At 51.9% G+C, this 20,424-nt stretch overlaps 2 protein-coding genes across 2 annotated transcripts in view; both read right to left on the bottom strand.

The window, feature by feature from the left end:
- Positions 1 to 10,377: 10,377 nt before the first annotated feature.
- LOC134391566 (cytochrome P450 2D17-like) lies at positions 10,378 to 15,460 on the bottom strand. The gene is made up of 10 exons (XM_063115549.1): positions 15,411 to 15,460; positions 14,609 to 14,859; positions 13,687 to 13,858; positions 12,835 to 12,987; positions 12,598 to 12,758; positions 11,959 to 12,135; positions 11,626 to 11,767; positions 11,216 to 11,403; positions 10,655 to 10,796; positions 10,378 to 10,556 (listed from the first exon to the last, which is right to left on the bottom strand). Exons 2-10 carry the CDS (start codon positions 14,795 to 14,797, stop codon positions 10,378 to 10,380), a joined length of 1,503 nt encoding a protein of 500 aa, XP_062971619.1. The 5' UTR covers positions 14,798 to 14,859; positions 15,411 to 15,460.
- Positions 15,461 to 17,018: 1,558 nt separating this feature from the next.
- Positions 17,019 to 20,424, bottom strand: part of LOC134391577 (cytochrome P450 2D17-like) — a 5,082-nt gene continuing 1,676 nt past the window's right edge. Inside the window, exons 3-10 of the mRNA XM_063115573.1 lie at positions 20,327 to 20,424; positions 19,475 to 19,627; positions 19,238 to 19,398; positions 18,600 to 18,776; positions 18,267 to 18,408; positions 17,857 to 18,044; positions 17,296 to 17,437; positions 17,019 to 17,197 (exon numbers count right to left, since the gene is read on the bottom strand). The exon at positions 20,327 to 20,424 is cut by the window's right edge and continues 74 nt beyond it. Coding sequence (XP_062971643.1) covers positions 17,019 to 17,197; positions 17,296 to 17,437; positions 17,857 to 18,044; positions 18,267 to 18,408; positions 18,600 to 18,776; positions 19,238 to 19,398; positions 19,475 to 19,627; positions 20,327 to 20,424 — 1,240 coding nt within the window. The remainder of the gene's footprint in view (positions 17,198 to 17,295; positions 17,438 to 17,856; positions 18,045 to 18,266; positions 18,409 to 18,599; positions 18,777 to 19,237; positions 19,399 to 19,474; positions 19,628 to 20,326) is intronic.

The following is a 20,424-nucleotide window of genomic DNA, read 5'->3' as shown; positions in this document are numbered from 1 at the left end:
TATTTAGAATTGTTATATCCTATTACTGAATTTATCCCTTTGTCATTATATAATGACGTTCCTTATTTTCTTTTACTTTCCTTGGCCTGAAGTCTATTTTATCTAGTATAAGAATAGCTACTCCTGCTCTTTTTTTACTTTCCATTTGCATGAAATATCTTTTTCTATCCCTTTGCTTTCAGCCAATATGTGTCTTTATTGGTTAAGTGAGTTTCTTGTAGGCAGCATATTGTTGGTTCTAGTTTTAGAATCCACTCAGCCACTATGTGTCTTTTAATAGGGGCAGTTAATCCGTTTACATTTAGGGTTATTATTGATACACAGGGAATTGTTGCTGCCATTTTGCTTTTTTTTTTTTTTTTTTTCTGGTTGTTTTGTGGATCCTTTTTCCTTTTTTCTAGGAGTACAGTTTTCCTTTGTGGTTGAGTGGTTTTCTCTAGCTTTATATTTTGCTTTCTTGCTATTTATTTTTGGTATGTCTCTTCTAAGTTTTTGTGTTATAGTTACCAAGAGGTTTACAAAAAACATGTCATAGTTGTAAAAAATTATTTTAGACTAATAACAACTAAACTTTGATATCTAGGAAAAAAGAAAAAAACCCCAACTCTATGCTTTGGTGTAATTCCTCCCACTTTTTGACAATTTGTTGTTTCAAGATACATCTTTTAGCATTGACTTTCTCTTATTTGGTTCTTGTATATGTTAATGTCTTATTAGGTTTGTACTTAAATCTTCATACGAAGGATGTAAGCCATTTATTCACCACCCTTTTGACACTGGAATATTCTGAAGTTGTCTGTGAACTTACTTTACATGAGTTATGTACGTTCAAGTATTTTCTTGCTGTTCTTTAATGTCATCTTCTCAGACTGAAGAACTCCCTTTAGCATTTCCTGTAACCCAGGTCTAGTGTTGAAATTCCCTTACCTTTTGTTTGTCTGGGAAAGACTATTTCTTCTTCATATTTGAAGATTAGTTTTGCCGGATACAGAGTTCTTGGCTGACGGTCTTTTTCCTTCAGCACTCTGAATATATCATCCCATTCTCTTCTGGCCTATAGGGTTTCTACTGAGAGATCTGCTGAGAGACATATGGGGGCTTTGTTGAATGTTATGTGTTTCTTTTCTCTTGCTGCTTTCAGTATTCTCTCTTTGTCTTTGGTTTTTGATAATTTGATTGTGATGTGCCTTGGAGTGTTCCTCCTTGGATTGAATTTGACTGGCAACCTCTGAGCTTCCTGTTCCTGGATGCTGTCCTCTATTTCTGTATATGAGAATATGCTTTTAAATTATTTTATCGAATATGCTTTCTATGTCTCTTCCTTTTTCCTCTCCTTTAGATATGCCAATTATTTGGAAGTTATTTTTCTTGAGGGAGTCCCATATTTGCTATATTTGTTTCATTTTTTTCTTATTCTTTTTTCTTTTTGCTCTGATTGGATAATTTTGTGTGTTTTATCTTCAAGCTAAATGATTATTTTCCTGTGTTTGATTAAGTCTGCTGTTGGAGCTTTCTATCAAGTTTTTCAATTCAGATAATGTATTCTTGGCTGGCCAGTTGGCTTAGTTGGTTAGAGTGCTGCCTTGTAGCACCAAGGTCAAGGGTTCAGATACCTGTACAAGCCAGCTGCAAAAAAAACACCATAAATAAAATAAAGATAATTATTCTTTTTTCTAGAATTTCTGTTTTTTTAAATTGATCCCATTCCTTTGTTAAGTTTCTCATTCTGCTCCTGAGTTATTTTCTAGATATCATTTAATCTTTTATCTATATTTTCTTGTGACTCCCTGAACATCCTTAAGAGGATGAATTGTCTGTCAGACATTCATAGATCTGCTGTTCTTCTGCATCTGTTGCTGGTGCTTTGTTTGTTTCACTTGGTGGCAACAATATTTCTCTGTTATTTCTCAATCTTTGTGTCTTTACATTGATGCCTAGATATTTGAGGAGACTGCTATTTGCCGCTGATTCTCTGGGGAAGTCTTTTTGTGAGGATCATCAATCACTTCTGTGTGGGCTGTGTGGAAATTCCATCCTAGGACAGTGTCTTTCCTTGCAGATTGAGCCCCCTGTAAATCTATTGCTCTGACCAATTTTCACTGAGACCAGCTGCCCATGCTGTGCCCAGTGTTCTATAGGCAAGCCAGCCTTTCTCCCATGCTCCAACCACTTGGAGCAGGTTATATCCACGTCCCTCACGATAACTCACTGCCCAGTGGGAAGCTCTCCTCTCCAGTCAGTTGTGGCTGTCTGCTCCTATGCAGTTGGGGAATCCTGCCAGTGGACCTTATGGCCTATGGGCTGTTATGGTGTGCTTTGAAGCCCTCCTTTTCCCTGCAGACTCCAAGCAGGTTTCCACGAAGGGTGCCTCTTTGGCTTTTTCCAGCTTGTGTAGCTTGCCTCCATACTAGCCAGGCTGGCTCAGAACAACAGGTGCCATCCCTACACGCTCACACTATTGCTTCTTGCACCTTCACAAACTCCATGGGTCTCCCTTCCTCCTCCCCCAGCTCCAGTGGGTCCCAGTCAGTAGTCTTTACTTTTTAATAGTTGTAAATTGGTTACTTGTGGGAGTGTGAGATGCTGGGGATTGTCTATTCTGCCATCTTGATGACATCACTCAACAGTCTGTATTTCTAGTTTCTTAAGATAGAAACTGAGATAATTGACTTGAGATCTTTCTTATCTTCTAATGTGGATGTTTAGTGCTATAAATTCCCCTCTATTTACTGTTTTAGCTGCACCCCATAAATTTTGATATTTTTGCATTTTCTTTCAGTTAAAAATAGTTTCTAATTTTCCTTTTGGTTTTTTATTTTACCATATGTCATTTAAAGATGTGTTGTGTAGTTTACAAATTTTTGAGAATTTTCCAGGGATTCTTCTGTTACTGACTTCTAATTTTTTATTTCACTATGGTCAAAGAATATACCTGAAATAAATTTAATATTTTTCAATTTATTGAGACTTGTTTTATGGTCCAGAATATGTTTGATAAATGTTTCATGTGTATGTGAAACTAAGGCATCCCTCAGTTTAAACCATCCATATATTTAAAATTATTATTTAGTTACATTTACAGTAATTTGGAGGAAGGTAGAAGTTATTGTCTCAAATCATAAGACGTCTATTTGATGTCTTCAAGCTCCTTGAGGACAGGCTCTGTGTCCTGTTTTCCTTTCTTTTTTTTGGCAGCTGGCCGGTTTGGGGATCTGAACCTTGACTTTGGTGTTATAATACCATACTCTAACCAGCTGAGCTAACTGGCCAGCCCTGTGTCTGTTTACTTTTCTAAGCCCTCAACATTATGCCTGACCCAAAATAGGATGTCAGCAGACACTGGTTGAATGAATGGATGACACTTAGAAGTTGTCAGGGTGTGTCCTTGTTTTTGATTCAGAAAATATGCTCATTGTGTTATACAATAAGACCGAGTCTTATGCATCTTTGTGTCCTTGTGTCTCTACAGGATTTCATGCAGAGCTTGGCACACTGTGGCTGATCAGTCAGCATTGATGACATTGAACTGAACCAAAGAGATACTTCCAAAAGTGCTGCCTCTGACTGTTGGAGATTTAAGGCCACCTGGAGGGAATGACAAGCTGTTCTGGACAAGGTTGGAGAGGTCCTGTCACAAAGCCGCCTAAGACATGCCATCACAATATAGACTCCTGCAAAAGGGGGACCTGTGCACTGGACTCTCAGACTCAGCTGGGCTTTACTACTCTTCTTGGGCTTGGTCCTGGAACCTGAAAAGAGGTAGGTAGGCTGCCTGGACATGAATACTGCCAAAGGATTTTCTACAAATCACTAATGTCATCAAGATGGCATATTTGGTAAGTAGGCCTGAGACACTGCCCTCAGTAAACCTCTGAAGCAGGTGAAAATTGTCTTTATGACCCCTAGCCTAACTTTTCTGCATCCCTTCCTACTTGGAATGCCCCTTCTGCCCCTCTTCTCCTCTCCCTTAGGACTTTCCTTTCCTTCTCTAAATCTCCTCTCAGAAAAAGCCTAATAACTTCACTCACACTCAGTTATAAATGACTAACAAATGAATCCATCGTTAGCAATATTCTTAGTAAAATACAATAGATTTACTTTAAAACCTTGATCTGGACTTTAATCAATAGGAATGAACCTCATTGTCATGTAATCATTTATGTATGCTGTCATTGAGCTCCTGCTGTGTCCCAGGCAGGAGAAGGCCAGGTACTGGGGGTTTGACAATTGACAGGCCTAACATGGTCTTTTAGAGAGCCCTCTGGAGGACAGTAGAGTGCCCTAGGAGCACTGAGGAGGGCCACCCCGGCTAAACTCAGGTAGACAAGAAAGCCTTCCTGCAAGTAGTGAAGTGGTGCCTTCTAGGTAGAGAACAGCATGTGCAAAGGCCCAGAAGTGAGAGTGTCTGAGGCAGAAGTTCGGAGTCTTTGTTATCAGCAGCATATGAGGCAGCGTGTGTCTGGCTAGGAGTCTGGAGGGGAGGGCGAGGAAGAAAGGTACATGCAGGGTCCCTGAGTTTAGTTTGAACACCTGTGGCTCCAAGCACAGTCTTGGCCCAGGCTCCTCTTTACATGGACACTCAGCCAGGAATGTCCTGCCCAGGGAACAACGCTCATCACCAACCTGTCATCGGTGCTGAAGGACGAGAATGTCTGGGAGAAGCCCTTCCGCTTCTATCTAGAACACTTCCTGGACGCCCAGGGCCACTTCGTGAAGCAGGAGGCCTTCATGTCCTTCTCAGCAGGTGCCTGTGGGGGCCCAGCTCCTGTCCCCTTGGAGGGCATCTTGCGGGGGCATAGCCAAAGACCCAAACTCACTGAGGCACCCCAAGGGGGACAATGACCAGACCTGGGGCCATCCAAGGTGACAGGTCAGAACCACCTACTGGTCTCTGAAGACCTCCTGTTCCCTGTCCAATGCGATTGGGAAAATGGGGTTCCCATGCAGACAGGTTATTTGTGACCCAGCTACATGTTTTGGGAGTGATTATTTAGAGATTGGGGGAGCCCCTAAGAATGCCCATATTGGCAGGTGCCTTAGATATCACTAAGTTCCACTTTGCTTCCTTTCTTTTTAAAAAATTAACCAAATTTACATTTTTAAAAGTTTTATTGTTATCAAAGACATTCATGTATATAGTTTGAAGAGTCAAAGCTTTATAAGATTTAAACAACCAGCTGCCTTTTGCCCATCCCTCTTCACCCATGATTCCCACAACCAAGCTGGGAATCTTTCCAGCTTCTAACCTTTGCAGCTATAGTCTTTGATTTTGCCTCTGTATTTTAGGATAGGATAAATTTCCTGTCCTGCTTTGTCTTGATTTTTCAAATTTAAACATAATCTAATGAATTCCTGTAATGGAAGATGAGAATTTCGCTCTGTTATCAACTGCACATTTCACCTCTCTAGCCTTCCATAATTAATCATAGCTTTTGGCATTCATAAATTTTAAAATCTGAGTAATGATATCTTCAATTGTTAAAACATTTTAAATGTCATTTTTGCTGATTTTTATATCATATGGCTTTTAAGTGCTCCCCTGTGGGCTCTTTTCATTTTTAAAAATTTAGGTATTATTTATAGGGAGTAAAATTCATCCTTTTTAGTGTACAGTTTTGTGAGTTTTGACAAACACGTGCAGTTGTGTAACCAACACCACAATCAAGATACAGAACAGTTTCATTCCTTCAGAAAATCCCCCCATAATCTTTTATAGTCAACCCTTCCTCCCAATCCCAGCCCTGGGAGCTTTCTGTTTTAAACAGTTTTCTGTTCATGTAGTTTTACCCTTGCAAGACTGTTGTATTAGTCTGTTTATGTTGCTTATAACAAAATACTTGGAACTGGGTAGTTTATAAAGAAAATGAAATTTATTGCTTACAGTTTCTGAGGCTGGGAAGTCCAAAGTCCATCTGGTGGTGGCGACAGTGGCTCGGTGGTCTCACAATGCAAGATGGTGGAAGCAGAGAAAGCAGAAAGAGAGAGAGAAACAGACTCTCCTCTTCTTTTAAAGCCCCCGGAACCACACCCCTAACCACCATTTTTAATCCATTCCCTATGGCATGGTCCTACAATCCAATCAGCTCCTCAAGGCTCCACCTTTCAATTACCATAATAGGATTTCCCACCCTCTTAACAGTCATAGTGGGGGCTAAGTTTCTAATACATAAAACTTGGGGACACAATTCAAGCTTCAGGGAGTTTTGCGGGGGGCATAATTCAATCCGCTACAACTGTCATATAAATGGAAACATATAGCATGTAGGTAGCCTTTTTAGTCTGTTTTTTTTTTTTTTTTCTACTTAGCACAATGCATTCAAGATTCATCCAGTTGTGTCTATCAGTAGTTTGTTCCTTTTACTGCTAAGTGGTAGTCCATTGTATGGATGTAGCAGTTTGTTTATCCATTCACCAGTTGAAAGATACTTAGGTTGTTTTGAGTTTTGGGCAATTACAGAACCAGTATAAATTATAAAACGACTATAAATATTCACATATAGTTTTATGTGAACATAGGTTTTCCTTTCACTTGGGTAAATAGCTAGCAGTGGGATTATTGGGTCATATGGTAAGTGTAAGTTTAATTTTGTGAGAAACTGTCAAACTTCTCCAAAGTGGCATTACTATTTTGTGTCTCACCAGCAATGAATGAGAGTTTCCAGTAGTTCCACATCCTCCCCAGCATGTGTCATTTTTTAAAAGCCATTCTAATAGGTGTATATCAATTTTTATTAGATCAGTATTGGGGGTTTATATTATTAAAGCTATGTAAACGGTAATCCCAGCTAAGTCATATAATATACTATGATTACTTTTCCTTGTATATGATTTTTTTCCTCCTTCAAAAAATTTCTTTAGTTTTCTCTGTACCTATAATTAATTCAAGCTTTCTGCCAAAAATAGAAATCTCCTTACATTTAGATAAATCAGGTGATTTATAAATACAATCATTTTCATGGAGACATATTTTAGGGAGCCCTCCATCTCACTGCTTCCGTCTGGATGGGATACCCTTGAGGCTTCCTGCTCAGTTGTCCTTCTGAGATCTCTGTTCACCATTATTTTGGGGACCTCTTCCCTTCTCTGTTGTATTGGATCCCATGTTATCCTCTTTCCAGATTAGTCTTTTATTTTAGTGGAGAACAACCTCCAGTTGCTTCCTAAGGGATAGTCTTGAGACAATACATATCTGAAAAGGTCTTAATTCATACTTGACTAAGTGTTTGGCTAGGTATAGAATTGTAGATTGAAATATATTCTCTCAGATTTTGAAAATCCTCATTGTCTTCTAGCTTTGAAGGCTGGTGTTGAGAAGTCTGATGAAAGCTGAATTCCTAAAAGGGAGACTTTTTTCTTTATATCTCTGTAAGTTTTTAGGTTCTCTTTGTCCTCAGTGTTCTGAAATTTATTGATGACAAAATCTGGAGTGGGTCCTCCTTCATCCACTGTCCTGGACACTTGGTGATTCCTTCTCCTCTGGAAACTCATGTCCCTCATCTCTGGGAACTTGTCTTGATAAAAAAGGAACTTATTTATTTGACATCTCTGCCTGCCATCCAAGTCTGTTGTTTCTGTTCCCTCTTTCAGAAACACCTATGATTTAGCTATTGAAGCTCCTGACTTCTCTCTGTTCATTCTGGGAAATATTTTTTTTCCAACTTTATCTTCTATACTTTGATTGGATTTTTCATTCCCGTTATCATATATTTTTTTTTTTTTCCAGCAGGCCTGTACAGACATCTGAACACTTCACCTTGGTGTTACAATACCACACTCTAACCAACTGGGCTATTCAGCCAGACTCCCATGTTTTTATTTTTTAAGAATTAGTGGTGGTGCTTGCTTGAACATGTCTAATTTAGAACCTTCTATTCTTGCTTCATGAAGACAAGTTTTATCTTTTTGAAGACAGCAATTATAGTTTTTTTAGTTTTCTTAAAGGAGATTTTTCTTAAATACATGGTAGTCTTTTTTTTTTTTTTTTTTTTTTTGTCTTTTTGTGACCAGCCACACCGCGCTCAGCCAGTGAGCGCACCGGCCATCCTAATATAGGATCCGAACCCGCGGTGGGAGCACTGCTGCGCTCCCAGCACCGCACTCTCCCGAGTGCGCCACGGGGTTGGCCCTACATGGTAGTCTTTAGGTGTCTGCTTATGCAGGGATTGAGAGTAGATCTCACCTCTACTGCTGCATGTCCATCTGATCCTGCTGCAACAGGACTGCTTCCTACCAAACCCTAGTGACCAGCTGGGGTCACAGATATCCCAGACCCTGTAATAACTTCCTGGGGAAGGGGGAAGAGAAGCTCAGGGAACCAGATGTCTTGACCTTCTTATGAGCCTCTAATGGGTGGAAGGAATTCTGGGCCACTCCCCATATACAGCTGCATGACTGCTACTTTATCACAGAAAACCTGGTCCCCACAGGTCCTGGGAGAAGGTACCTGGCCTTGGGATAAGATACCTTCCACCAAAGAACACAAAGGCCATGCCTGTCACCACTCAAGCATCAAATAATGGAGTCACACTCCTATTAACAGTGGGGAAGAGCCGTGGGAGCCAGATGCCTTTACCCTTCTGTGAGATTCCACGGGTGGACAGGAACTCCATGCCACTCACCTCCGCTGGTTGGGTCCTATGCTTTTATCATGGCTGACCTGGTCTCCCCAGGTCCTGAGAGAAGGTTCCTTGCAGCAAGGTATTCACAGGGCCCACCTGTTTGTGCATTTAGAGGCCTCTGAGGTGCAGAACAAGCAGAAAAGGCCTGGGGGTTGGAGCCCCTCCTGAGGAAGGTCTGGCTGGGCTGGTTCCCAGCCTCGAACACTCCCAGGACTCAGCACCATGAATGACAACTATCCAATCAATCTGCGAGTCGCTCTTTCTACAGACCCGGCTGCCTCCTTTAAGGGGCCTCACATCTTCTCAAACCCAGTCTGGTCTCATCGACAGTCCGTCTCCCACAGATACAGGAACACTACTTCCTGCCACCACACTCGGCCACCAAGGTGGATACTCTGGAGAGGCTGAGGGTGGGACTGGGCAGCCTTTGGCTCAGTGCTGGGGACAGACCAAGGTCCCTGTAATGCTGAGATCTGGGGAGGTCCCTGTCATGAGGGCATTAATGAAAACCCTGGCGGGAACGCATCAGAGATGCTGTAGGGGGACCTCTGGCAAAAAAGGCCCTGGAGGTGGCTTCTGAATGTCTCTAGTTCTCTGTCCCAGGATGTTCCCTAAGTGCACCAGAGGGTCTGCCCAGGACTCGGGTAAGCAGATGGTCATTAGAAACCCTTGGGTGCTCCCTGTGTGCCCAGTCCCAGCCAAATCTTATGGGGGTGGAGACAGAGGTGGAGGACAGCAGTCCCTGCCCTCAGCGGGAGCTCCAGGCCAGCAAGGGTCACAGCCCCAGAAGCAAGCCAGAGCAGGAAAACAGGACTCAGAGGCCACTGGTGCCACCTTCTGATTGGCAGAAGGGGAAACAGAAGCCCAGGGCAGGGAGGGACAAGCTCAGGGTCACAAAGTGAAGGGGCATAGCAGGGACTAGAGCCAGGTCTCTTCCCCCCAGGTGCTCACGCCACCTCCTTCTCCTCCGCCTACCCCATGTCACCTGCTCCAAGGTTGGCCTCCATCCCTAGGGTAGGCGGCCACTTGGAGGATGGAGCCCTGGGTCAGAGCCCAGACAAGTGTCCTTCTCTAGCTGCAGCATGGCCCTGAGTGGCAGTTCTTCACTTGGCAGGGGCCTGGACACAGGCATCCCTGAGGGGCCAGCGAAAGTGACTAATCATACCTTGGGTTGACAGAGGCTCAAGAATGTGCCTTGCTCCTGGACTCCTATCGGGCCCTCCCAAGAAGGGTTTGGCGTCTGGTGCGTGATCCCTGACTGTTCACCCAGGCCCAACACTTCCTGGAACTCCCTGATTTCTCAGCCTGTTGGGGGTGTCACATGTGAAGTGGTGTGAGACATGTGATGGTGTGTGGTAGGTGGAGTCAGGACTGAAATGTGGGCCTCCAGGCTGATTGCTAGCCACCCCTCCCGGCCCTAAGCTTGACCGACACCTCTCAGCAGCCCATTCTGGCCCCTCCCCCCGGAACCCAGGACTGATGTATAGGCTTTGTCACCAATCTGGGCAGGCAGAGTTGAGTCACTGGGGGACTTGTGTTCAAGGGCAAGGTGGCTATCATCTTCTGAACCTCAACATGGCCACCTTTGAAATGGGGTCAACTGGTCAGGTAAGGATGGATAAGGCAGGGTGTAGGTGCTGTTTCTGGGATAGCTGTTGAGGCCCCATGACAGCCAAGGACAGGTAAATAAAATACCGCATGAGTTTATTTTGCATTAGGGCCCTAGCTGGGCACTGGGTTGAGGGTTTGGTGCCTCCCTCTAGCGGGGCACAGCACAGAGTTGGTAGGGGGTCGGGGTCACCAGGAAAGCAAAACGACCATGGTCACTGGGTGGGGGCTGTCCAGCAGGCACTGAGAAGGTAAAGTGCTGCAGGAGGCAGGTGAAGAAGAGGAAGAGTTCCATGCGGGCGAGGGGCTCCCCGAGGCATGCGCGGCGACCTGTGGGTGGGGAAGGGGTGCCTCAGTGAGCTTGGGTCCTTGGCTATGCCCCCGCAAGATGCCCTCCAAGGGGACAGGAGCTGGGTCCCCACAGGCACCTGCTGAGAAGGGCATGAAGGCCTCCTGCTTCACGAAGCGGCCCTGGGCGTCCAGGAAGTGTTCCGGATAGAAGCGGAAGGGCTTCTCCCAGACATTCTCGTCCTTCAGCACCGATGACAGGTTGGTGATGAGCTTTGTTCCCTGGGCAGGAGATTCCTGGCTGAGTGGGGACTGGGCTGGGGAATGCTAGGACCCCTGCCGCCAAACACACACGGACACACACTCTACCTGGCACGCACCTGGACTCTTTGAAGTAACCCGCAGCCCAAGAAGCTTTCAGCACCTTCTCCTGGGCAACCTCACCGCCCCCCATCCCTGCATGTACGGGCTCCTCCAACACTCTGGCACATTCAGTTTGTCTTCCCCATACACGGGGGCTCTGTATGGACCGGGACAGCCCTGCTCTGCATCCCACAGCCACCTAGGGTTCCACAGTCAGTGCCTGTGGTTGAGGACTGCATGGTCTGGGTTCCCGTCCTGAGGCCACCCAGCAGTGGCCATGCAGGGGCTACTAGTTGGCAGGTGGCATTGAGCTGGGCCGAGGAGGGCCTCAGGCCTACCTTGGGAATGAGGAAGCCCTGCACTTCAATGTCACGTGATGTCATGTGGGGCACACCCAATGGGATGATGTCTCCAAAGCGCTGCACCTCATGAACCACGGCTGTGGTGAAGGGCATGTGGTCCTGGTCTTTCAACTCTGGTTGACGCATCTGCCCTATCACTTCATCGATCTCCTGTTGGACACGGCCTGCACAGACAAGTGTCCCCATAGTGGTCAGTACCCAGGGGGCTGGGCCCTGACCCTCTCCTAACTCCTAAATTGTGGGCTGTGCCCATGTAAAGAGGAGTCACTTTTAGAGGAGCCTGGGCCAAGACTGTGCTTGGAGCCACAGGTGTTCAAACTAAACTCAGGGACCCTGCCTGTACCTTTCTTCCTCACCCTCCCCTCCAGACTCCTAGCCAGACACACGCTGCACATCCGGGTGCAGGATCATGAGCAGGAGGGCCCAAGTCAGTGTAGTCGAGGTGGTCACCATGCCAGCAGAGAACAGGTCAGTCACTACCATGCGCAGGTTCTCGTCGTTGAAGCTGCTGTTTGGGTTCCCCTTGGCCTAGGCAGGCAGAGAGGGTGAGCTCAAGGGCACAGGGAGGAAGTCCCCTAATGACCTCCCGTTCTCCACCTTTCAACCCAGGCGCCCTGTCACTGGGTGCTAAACCCGCCCCACCTTGCTGGCCTTGACTCATGCCTTATCTGGACCCTCTATCCAGAGCCCTTGGCCCCTCTCTGGCAGCCGCTTCTCACCTTCTCCACCTCGGCCAGGAAGCTGTCAGTCAGGTCTCGTGGTGGCTGGGATGGGTCCCATGTCATCCTGTGCTCAGTCTCCAGCTCATCCAGGAAGGCTATTAAGGCCTTCTGATGGGAGAAGGCCTTGCTAGCCATCCCCGGGATGCGCAGCATCACTGGCACAACATTCAGCACCTGTGACAGCCACATGAGTGGGGCCTGGGTCCTCTCTGTGCTCAGCACTCACCTGGACCAGTCTAAAGTCCCACCAATGCCAGGGCGGACCCAGGGCCCGCCTGTCCCCACCATCAACCTGGTCTCTCCCCACATGGTGAGCCTCCATGCCCTCTCCTGACCCTAGGCTAACAGATGGATAAAGCTATCATCAAATGTCATGGGCTTGCTTGGCTTTCAACTTGCGGACAGGAAGCAGAGGTTCCTTAGCCCTCTCTCGGGGCCCATTGACCCCGGGCCCCATTACTGCTGTCTGAGACTTGCCCACCCACCTCCAGGCCTCTGCTCTTGCCGAGACTTCTCCCGAAATGCCCTTTCCCCAGCGCCCCCGAATACCAATTTCCCGGAGCCCAGACGCAGGCGGAGCCACCTCCCAGGATCTCGCCCTGTCTGGACTGCCGCCGGGCCCTGCACTCCCCGCACCTCGCGCAGGAAGCCGGAGTCCTCCTTCATTGCCTCCAGCGACAGCCGCATTAACTCCTGGAAGCGCGGGTCGTCGTACTCGAAGCGGCGCCCGTAGGTGAGGGAGGCGATCACGTTGCTCACCGCATTATTCAGGAGGGCGGTGGGGCTAAAGGGGCGTCCTGCGAGCGGGGAATGCGGTCAGGGGGTCGCCTCCTCCTTCGCGTCCACGCTAGTGCCCCTCGGCCCATCACCCACCGGCCTGGTCGGCGAAAGCGGCACAGAGGAAGGCGGCCTCGTCTGTCACCCACCGCTCCAGTGACTTCTTGCCCAGGCCGAAGTTGCGCAGGGTGGACACGGAGAAGCGCCGCTGCTCGCGCCACGCGGGACCGTAGCGCGCCAGGATCACCCCTGGGGGCGGGGCGGGCAAGTGGGCGTGACCAGGTAGGCCCTGGCCCCGCCCCCTTTCGCGCACACTGTTGCCCCTGCCCCGAATCTTAGGGGCCCCACTCTCTGCCCCGCCCGCATTGTTGCCCCTCCTCCTTGAATACGGCCCCGCCCTGTTCGCCAAACCCCGTCTCAGGACAGTGAGGTCCCCGCCGACTTCCGCCCCGCCCACTCTAACCAGGTCCTAGCCTCCCAGCCCTTGCTCTGTCACCCCTTCCATCTGGGTACGGGCCCCGCTCTTTGCTCACCTGTTCTCTCCTGCCCGGGGCCGGTCTTGGCCTGACCTTGGCCCCACCTTGACCATCTTTCCACTCAGGGAAGAACGCCGCCTACTCTCGGCGCCGCCCACTCTAAACCCGTCAAACACAGGCGACCACCGGGTCACCTCCTCAGAGCTCGGGAAGGCACCGGCCCCGACCCGGATCCGGCACGCACCGGTCCCTGCAACTCTCGGCAGTGGCCCCGGCCACTCGCAACCCCCGCCCCGCCCCCACACTTTGTTTTCCGCCCCCAAGGCGGGCTCGTTTTGTACTCTCTGACCCCGGCGCTCTCTGGCTTTTCCCTTCGTTCGACCTCTGCGCTCCCCATAGGCCCCGTCCCGTCTCCAGTCCCTGCCCGCACGGATCCCGCCGGGACGCGGTCTCTCTCCCCGCCGCCCCTTGCCTTGGGAGCGCGGCCCGAAGCCCAGGTGCTCGTAGACGTGCATAGGCGGGCGGTCTGCGGTGTCCTCGCCAAATTTCACCAGCGCCTCGCGCACGGCCGCCAGCCCGTTGAGCACGACCACCGGCGTCCAGGCCAGCTGCAGGCTGAACACATCCCCGAAGCGGCGCCGCAGCTGCAGGCGAGGGTCAGCACATCCGTCAAGCCCGGGTCCCCGCCACACTGCCCGTCCCAGTCTCACCGCGCAGAGCTTGGGGGACCCGGGGGCCGCCAGCGGCAAGCTGGTGCGAGGACTGAGATTTGGCCTTGGCACCCTGGGTGGGGGTGGGGGTGGGGGTGTCACATCACGTCCTCCATGGGCCAGGAACTCACTTTGTTTAGTTTAGTTTTCAGGAACTCACTTTGGATACGACCACCCAGCTACAATCCTTGAGAGTCACCGAAATTGTCAGTAGGTCCGAGTTAACATCCATTTTACAGATGAGGAGACTGAGGTTTGCAGAGGTGAGGAGTGAGTCCCAGGGACCCAGAGCAGCAAAAGAACCGGGTCGCTGCACCTTTCTCAACATTGATTCCCTGACTAAAACGGTGCTCAGGACCTTGACCCCTCTGCCCATTCCCAAGGCCTTTCCCTCTGGTGTGTTCAGAAAGGACTTTGGGCTTACATAACCTAAGGATTGTCCCACTGGATCTGAACACGCTGCCCAGTCCTACTCCACCTCCGGGCCTGTGCCTGCCCAGACCTTTGCCTTTGGAACCTCCAAAGTGTCCGTCAGGCCCTGCACAGATGCCTTCCCCCAGGAAGCCTCTCAAACCTGCTTTCTCATGTGGGCCCAGCTCCTTGTCCAACCTTTGGCTTCACCCGCCACCCACGGTCTTCCGCTAGGCAGGCCCCAGGACCTCTGCTGCCCGTCACTTCCCTCACCTGACCAAAGCAATATGGTGTGTTCTGGAAGTCCACCTGCAGCAGGTTGCCCAGCCCGGGCAGTGGCATGGGGCCTGGTGGGTAGCGTGCCGTCCAGCGCTGGCGCCGATGCATCAGGTCCACCAGGAGCAAGAAGATGGCCATGGCCACAGCCAGGGGCACCACTACATCCCCCGTCAGCAGCCCCATGGCTGCCTCGCTGCCCACTGGGCTCCTCTGGGCACACCTGTCCCCACCACCACACCAGGCACCTAGGACCGGGGAGAGTCACTCCAACAACACCCCTGAGTGTTTCCCCCAGCCAGGACCATTCCCTTGTAAAGGGAGCTGGGACCGGCCTTTGCCCTCTGCCGCAAGCCAACCCGCTGTGTTGACTGTGTTATCAGAGGGTGCAGGGCAGGCAGGTGCAGAGGCCGCTACAGTAGTCCTTGCCCTTGTCGCCCTCTCCAGGGGCTTACCCGTGGGAGGCCGGTGGAGGTGACCTGGCAGAAGAATGCCCTCTTATATCTTCAACTCCCCAGCTCTGTACAGACTCCTGGGAGAACTATGGTCTGACCGCCCTCCACCCACCTCTCCCACTAGGCCCACAGCCACAATGTGGTCACAACCTGTGCCCTGAAACACGTCCTTACCCTCTCCTCCTCTCCCCTCCTCTGCCTGATCCCGAGAGGCCTTCACCTCTCGAGTCTGTCATCTCCACTGCCTGGGGCCTTAGGAAGTCATGATGATCAGAATGACCAAGGGGCAGGTCCCTTCACCTGTCTCGTCCACCTCACTGCACACTGCACAGACACAGACATACCTAATCACACTCACACACGGCTCAGACCTTTGCCTTTGGAAAATCCAAGCTGTCCTTCAGGTCCTGCACAAATGCCCTCCCCATAAATACATTCCCAGACACCCACATGCTCACACATGCACACATGACATGTTCACACACCCACAAAACCACCCACACTGAGGCCACACTCACATGAACACAGACATACACTCAAGACACACACACGCACACGCACGCCCGCACACACACATACGCACACGCACACACACACACACACACACACACACACGCAGACCCACCAACAAGTGCCCTGGTTCTTAGCAATTCCTGAGGTTTTCCGGACACTGTCTGGAGGCTGCTTCCAGTGAGGCTCAGGGCCTTCACCTGGCCCACTGCCCAGCCCAGATTCCTGGGCTCTGGCCTGGCCGTGGCATGTTTGAATCTGGGTGTCAGGAGGCAACAGGGTTGTTCTCAGAGCTCCGTAGTTACCCTGACCAGTCAATGGGTGAATCCGGTGGCCCTTTCCCAAGCCTGTTACGATATCCTGAGGAATGTGGTCATCGCACCACTTTCTGGCCTCTGTGGTTTCTCATTGGAAATCTGATGTTAATGTTATTGGCGATCCTTCCTTCATGAGGAGTGCTGCTTTTGTGCTGCTTTCCAAATTCTCCCTGGCTCTTCACAGTTTGATTATGATGTGTGTAGGTGTAGATCTCTTTGATCTCCTAAGCCCAGGGCAGAGAGGGACAAGCCCAGGGTCACAAAGTGAAGGGGCATAGCAGGGACTAGAGCCAGGTCTCTTCCCCCCAGGTGCTCACGCCACCTCCTTCTCCTCCGCCTACCCCATGTCACCTGCTCCAAGGTTGGCCTCCATCCCTAGGGTAGGCGGCCACTTGGAGGATGGAGCCCTGGGTCAGAGCCCAGACAAGTGTCCTTCTCTAGCTGCAGCATGGCCCTGAGTGGCAGTTCTTCACTTGGCAGGGGCCTGGACACAGGCATCCCTGAGGGGCCAGCGAAAGTGACTAATCATACCTTGGGTTGACAGAGGCTCAAGAATGTGCCTTGCTCCTGGACTCCTATCGGGCCCTCCCAAGAAGGGTTTGGCGTCTGGTGCGTGATCCCTGACTGTTCACCCAGGCCCAACACTTCCTGGAACTCCCTGATTTCTCAGCCTGTTGGGGGTGTCACATGTGAAGTGGTGTGAGACATGTGATGGTGTGTGGTAGGTGGAGTCAGGACTGAAATGTGGGCCTCCAGGCTGATTGCTAGCCACCCCTCCCAGCCCTAAGCTTGACCGACACCTCTCAGCAGCCCATTCTGGCCCCTCCCCCCGGAACCCAGGACTGATGTATAGGCTTTGTCACCAATCTGGGCAGGCAGAGTTGAGTCACTGGGGGACTTGTGTTCAAGGGCAAGGTGGCTATCACCTTCTGAACCTCAACATGGCCACGTCTGAAATGGGGTCAACTGGTCAGGTAAGGATGGATAAGGCAGGGTGTAGGTGCTGTTTCTGGGATAGCTGTTGAGGCCCCATGACAGCCAGGGACAGGTAAATAAAATACCGCATGAGTTTATTTTGCATTAGGGCCCCAGCTGGGCACTGGGTTGAGGGTTTGGTGCCTCCCTCTAGCGGGGCACAGCACAGAGTTGGTAGGGGGCCGGGGTCACCAGGAAAGCAAAAAGACCATGGTCACTGGGTGGGGGCTGTCCAGCAGGCACTGAGAAGGTAAAGTGCTGCAGGAGGCAGGTGAAGAAGAGGAAGAGTTCCATGCGGGCGAGGGGCTCCCCGAGGCATGCGCGGCGACCTGTGGGTGGGGAAGGGGTGCCTCAGTGAGCTTGGGTCCTTGGCTATGCCCCCGCAAGATGCCCTCCAAGGGGACAGGAGCTGGGTCCCCACAGGCACCTGCTGAGAAGGGCATGAAGGCCTCCTGCTTCACGAAGCGGCCCTGGGCGTCCAGGAAGTGTTCCGGATAGAAGCGGAAGGGCTTCTCCCAGACATTCTCGTCCTTCAGCACCGATGACAGGTTGGTGATGAGCGTTGTTCCCTGGGCAGGAGATTCCTGGCTGAGTGGGGACTGGGCTGGGGAATGCTAGGACCCCTGCCGCCAAACACACACGGACACACACTCTACCTGGCACGCACCTGGACTCTTTGAAGTAACCCGCAGCCCAAGAAGCTTTCAGCACCTTCTCCTGGGCAACCTCACCGCCCCCCATCCCTGCATGTACGGGCTCCTCCAACACTCTGGCACATTCAGTTTGTCTTCCCCATACACGGGGGCTCTGTATGGACCGGGACAGCCCTGCTCTGCATCCCACAGCCACCTAGGGTTCCACAGTCAGTGCCTGTGGTTGAGGACTGCATGGTCTGGGTTCCCGTCCTGAGGCCACCCAGCAGTGGCCATGCAGGGGCTACTAGTTGGCAGGTGGCATTGAGCTGGGCCGAGGAGGGCCTCAGGCCTACCTTGGGAATGAGGAAGCCCTGCACTTCAATGTCACGTGATGTCATGTGGGGCGCACCCAATGGGATGATGTCTCCAAAGCGCTGCACCTCATGAACCACGGCTGTGGTGAAGGGCATGTGGTCCTGGTCTTTCAACTCTGGTTGACGCATCTGCCCTATCACTTCATCGATCTCCTGTTGGACACGGCCTGCACAGACAAGTGTCCCCATAGTGGTCAGTACCCAGGGGGCTGGGCCCTGACCCTCTCCTAACTCCTAAATTGTGGGCTGTGCCCATGTAAAGAGGAGTCACTTTTAGAGGAGCCTGGGCCAAGACTGTGCTTGGAGCCACAGGTGTTCAAACTAAACTCAGGGACCCTGCCTGTACCTTTCTTCCTCACCCTCCCCTCCAGACTCCTAGCCAGACACACGCTGCACATCCGGGTGCAGGATCATGAGCAGGAGGGCCCAAGTCAGTGTAGTCGAGGTGGTCACCATGCCAGCAGAGAACAGGTCAGTCACTACCATGCGCAGGTTCTCGTCGTTGAAGCTGCTGTTTGGGTTCCCCTTGGCCTAGGCAGGCAGAGAGGGTGAGCTCAAGGGCACAGGGAGGAAGTCCCCTAATGACCTCCCATTCTCCACCTTTCAACCCAGGCGCCCTGTCACTGGGTGCTAAACCCGCCCCACCTTGCTGGCCTTGACTCATGCCTTATCTGGACCCTCTATCCAGAGCCCTTGGCCCCTCTCTGGCAGCCGCTTCTCACCTTCTCCACCTCGGCCAGGAAGCTGTCAGTCAGGTCTCGTGGTGGCTGGGATGGGTCCCATGTCATCCTGTGCTCAGTCTCCAGCTCATCCAGGAAGGCTATAAAGGCCTTCTGATGGGAGAAGGCCTTGCTAGCCATCCCCGGGATGCGCAGCATCACTGGCACAACATTCAGCACCTGTGACAGCCACATGAGTGGGCCTGGGTCCTCTCTGTGCTCAGCACTCACCTGGACCAGTCTAAAGTCCCACCAATGCCAGGGCGGACCCAGGGCCCGCCTGTCCCCACCATCAACCTGGTCTCTCCCCACATGGTGAGCCTCCATGCCCTCTCCTGACCCTAGGCTAACAGATGGATAAAGCTAACATCAAATGTCATGGGCTTGCTTGGCTTTCAACTTGCGGACAGGAAGCAGAGGTTCCTTAGCCCTCTCTCGGGGCCCATTGACCCCGGGCCCCATTACTGCTGTCTGAGACTTGCCCACCCACCTCCAGGCCTCTGCTCTTGCCGAGACTTCTCCCGAAATGCCCTTTCCCCAGCGCCCCCGAATACCAATTTCCCGGAGCCCAGACGCAGGCGGAGCCACCTCCCAGGATCTCGCCCTGTCTGGACTGCCGCCGGGCCCTGCACTCCCCGCACCTCGCGCAGGAAGCCGGAGTCCTCCTTCATTGCCTCCAGCGACAGCCTCATTAACTCCTGGAAGCGCGGGTCGTCGTACTCGAAGCGGCGCCCGTAGGTGAGGGAGGCGATCACGTTGCTCACCGCATTATTCAGGAGGGCGGTGGGGCTAAAGGGGCGTCCTGCGAGCGGGGAATGCGGTCAGGGGGTCGCCTCCTCCTTCGCGTCCACGCTAGTGCCCCTCGGCCCATCACCCACCGGCCTGGTCGGCGAAAGCGGCACAGAGGAAGGCGGCCTCGTCTGTCACCCACCGCTCCAGTGACTTCTTGCCCAGGCCGAAGTTGCGCAGGGTGGACACGGAGAAGCGCCGCTGCTCGCGCCACGCGGGACCGTAGCGCGCCAGGATCACCCCTGGGGGCGGGGCGGGCAAGTGGGCGTGACCAGGTAGGCCCTGGCCCCGCCCCCTTTCGCGCACACTGTTGCCCCTGCCCCGAATCTTAGGGGCCCCACTCTCTGCCCCGCCCGCATTGTTGCCCCTCCTCCTTGAATACGGCCCCGCCCTGTTCGCCAAACCCCGTCTCAGGACAGTGAGGTCCCCGCCGACTTCCGCCCCGCCCACTCTAACCAGGTCCTAGCCTCCCAGCCCTTGCTCTGTCACCCCTTCCATCTGGGTACGGGCCCCGCTCTTTGCTCACCTGTTCTCTCCTGCCCGGGGCCGGTCTTGGCCTGACCTTGGCCCCACCTTGACCATCTTTCCACTCAGGGAAGAACGCCGCCTACTCTCGGCGCCGCCCACTCTAAACCCGTCAAACACAGGCGACCACCGGGTCACCTCCTCAGAGCTCGGGAAGGCACCGGCCCCGACCCGGATCCGGCACGCACCGGTCCCTGCAACTCTCGGCAGTGGCCCCGGCCACTCGCAACCCCCGCCCCGCCCCCACACTTTGTTTTCCGCCCCCAAGGCGGGCTCGTTTTGTACTCTCTGACCCCGGCGCTCTCTGGCTTTTCCCTTCGTTCGACCTCTGCGCTCCCCATAGGCCCCGTCCCGTCTCCAGTCCCTGCCCGCACGGATCCCGCCGGGACGCGGTCTCTCTCCCCGCCGCCCCTTGCCTTGGGAGCGCGGCCCGAAGCCCAGGTGCTCGTAGACGTGCATAGGCGGGCGGTCTGCGGTGTCCTCGCCAAATTTCACCAGCGCCTCGCGCACGGCC

The sequence above is a fragment of the Cynocephalus volans genome, chromosome 12, assembly GCF_027409185.1.
Source record: "Cynocephalus volans isolate mCynVol1 chromosome 12, mCynVol1.pri, whole genome shotgun sequence".
Lineage (NCBI taxonomy): Eukaryota > Metazoa > Chordata > Mammalia > Dermoptera > Cynocephalidae > Cynocephalus > Cynocephalus volans.
Note: the sequence above shows the minus strand (reverse complement) of the source record. Positions and strands in the feature narration are given on the sequence as shown.

Coding starts and splice junctions, on each gene's coding strand:
- LOC134391566 (XM_063115549.1), bottom strand. CDS start 14,797: ATGGGGCTGCTGACGGGGGATGTAGTGGTGCCCCTGGCTGTGGCCATG. Junction 13,859..14,608: donor CACCATATTGCTTTGGTCAG/GTGAGGGAAGTG, acceptor CCTCGCCTGCAG/CTGCGGCGCCGCTTCGGGGA. Junction 12,988..13,686: donor CTTCGGGCCGCGCTCCCAAG/GCAAGGGGCGGC, acceptor CCCCGCCCCCAG/GGGTGATCCTGGCGCGCTAC.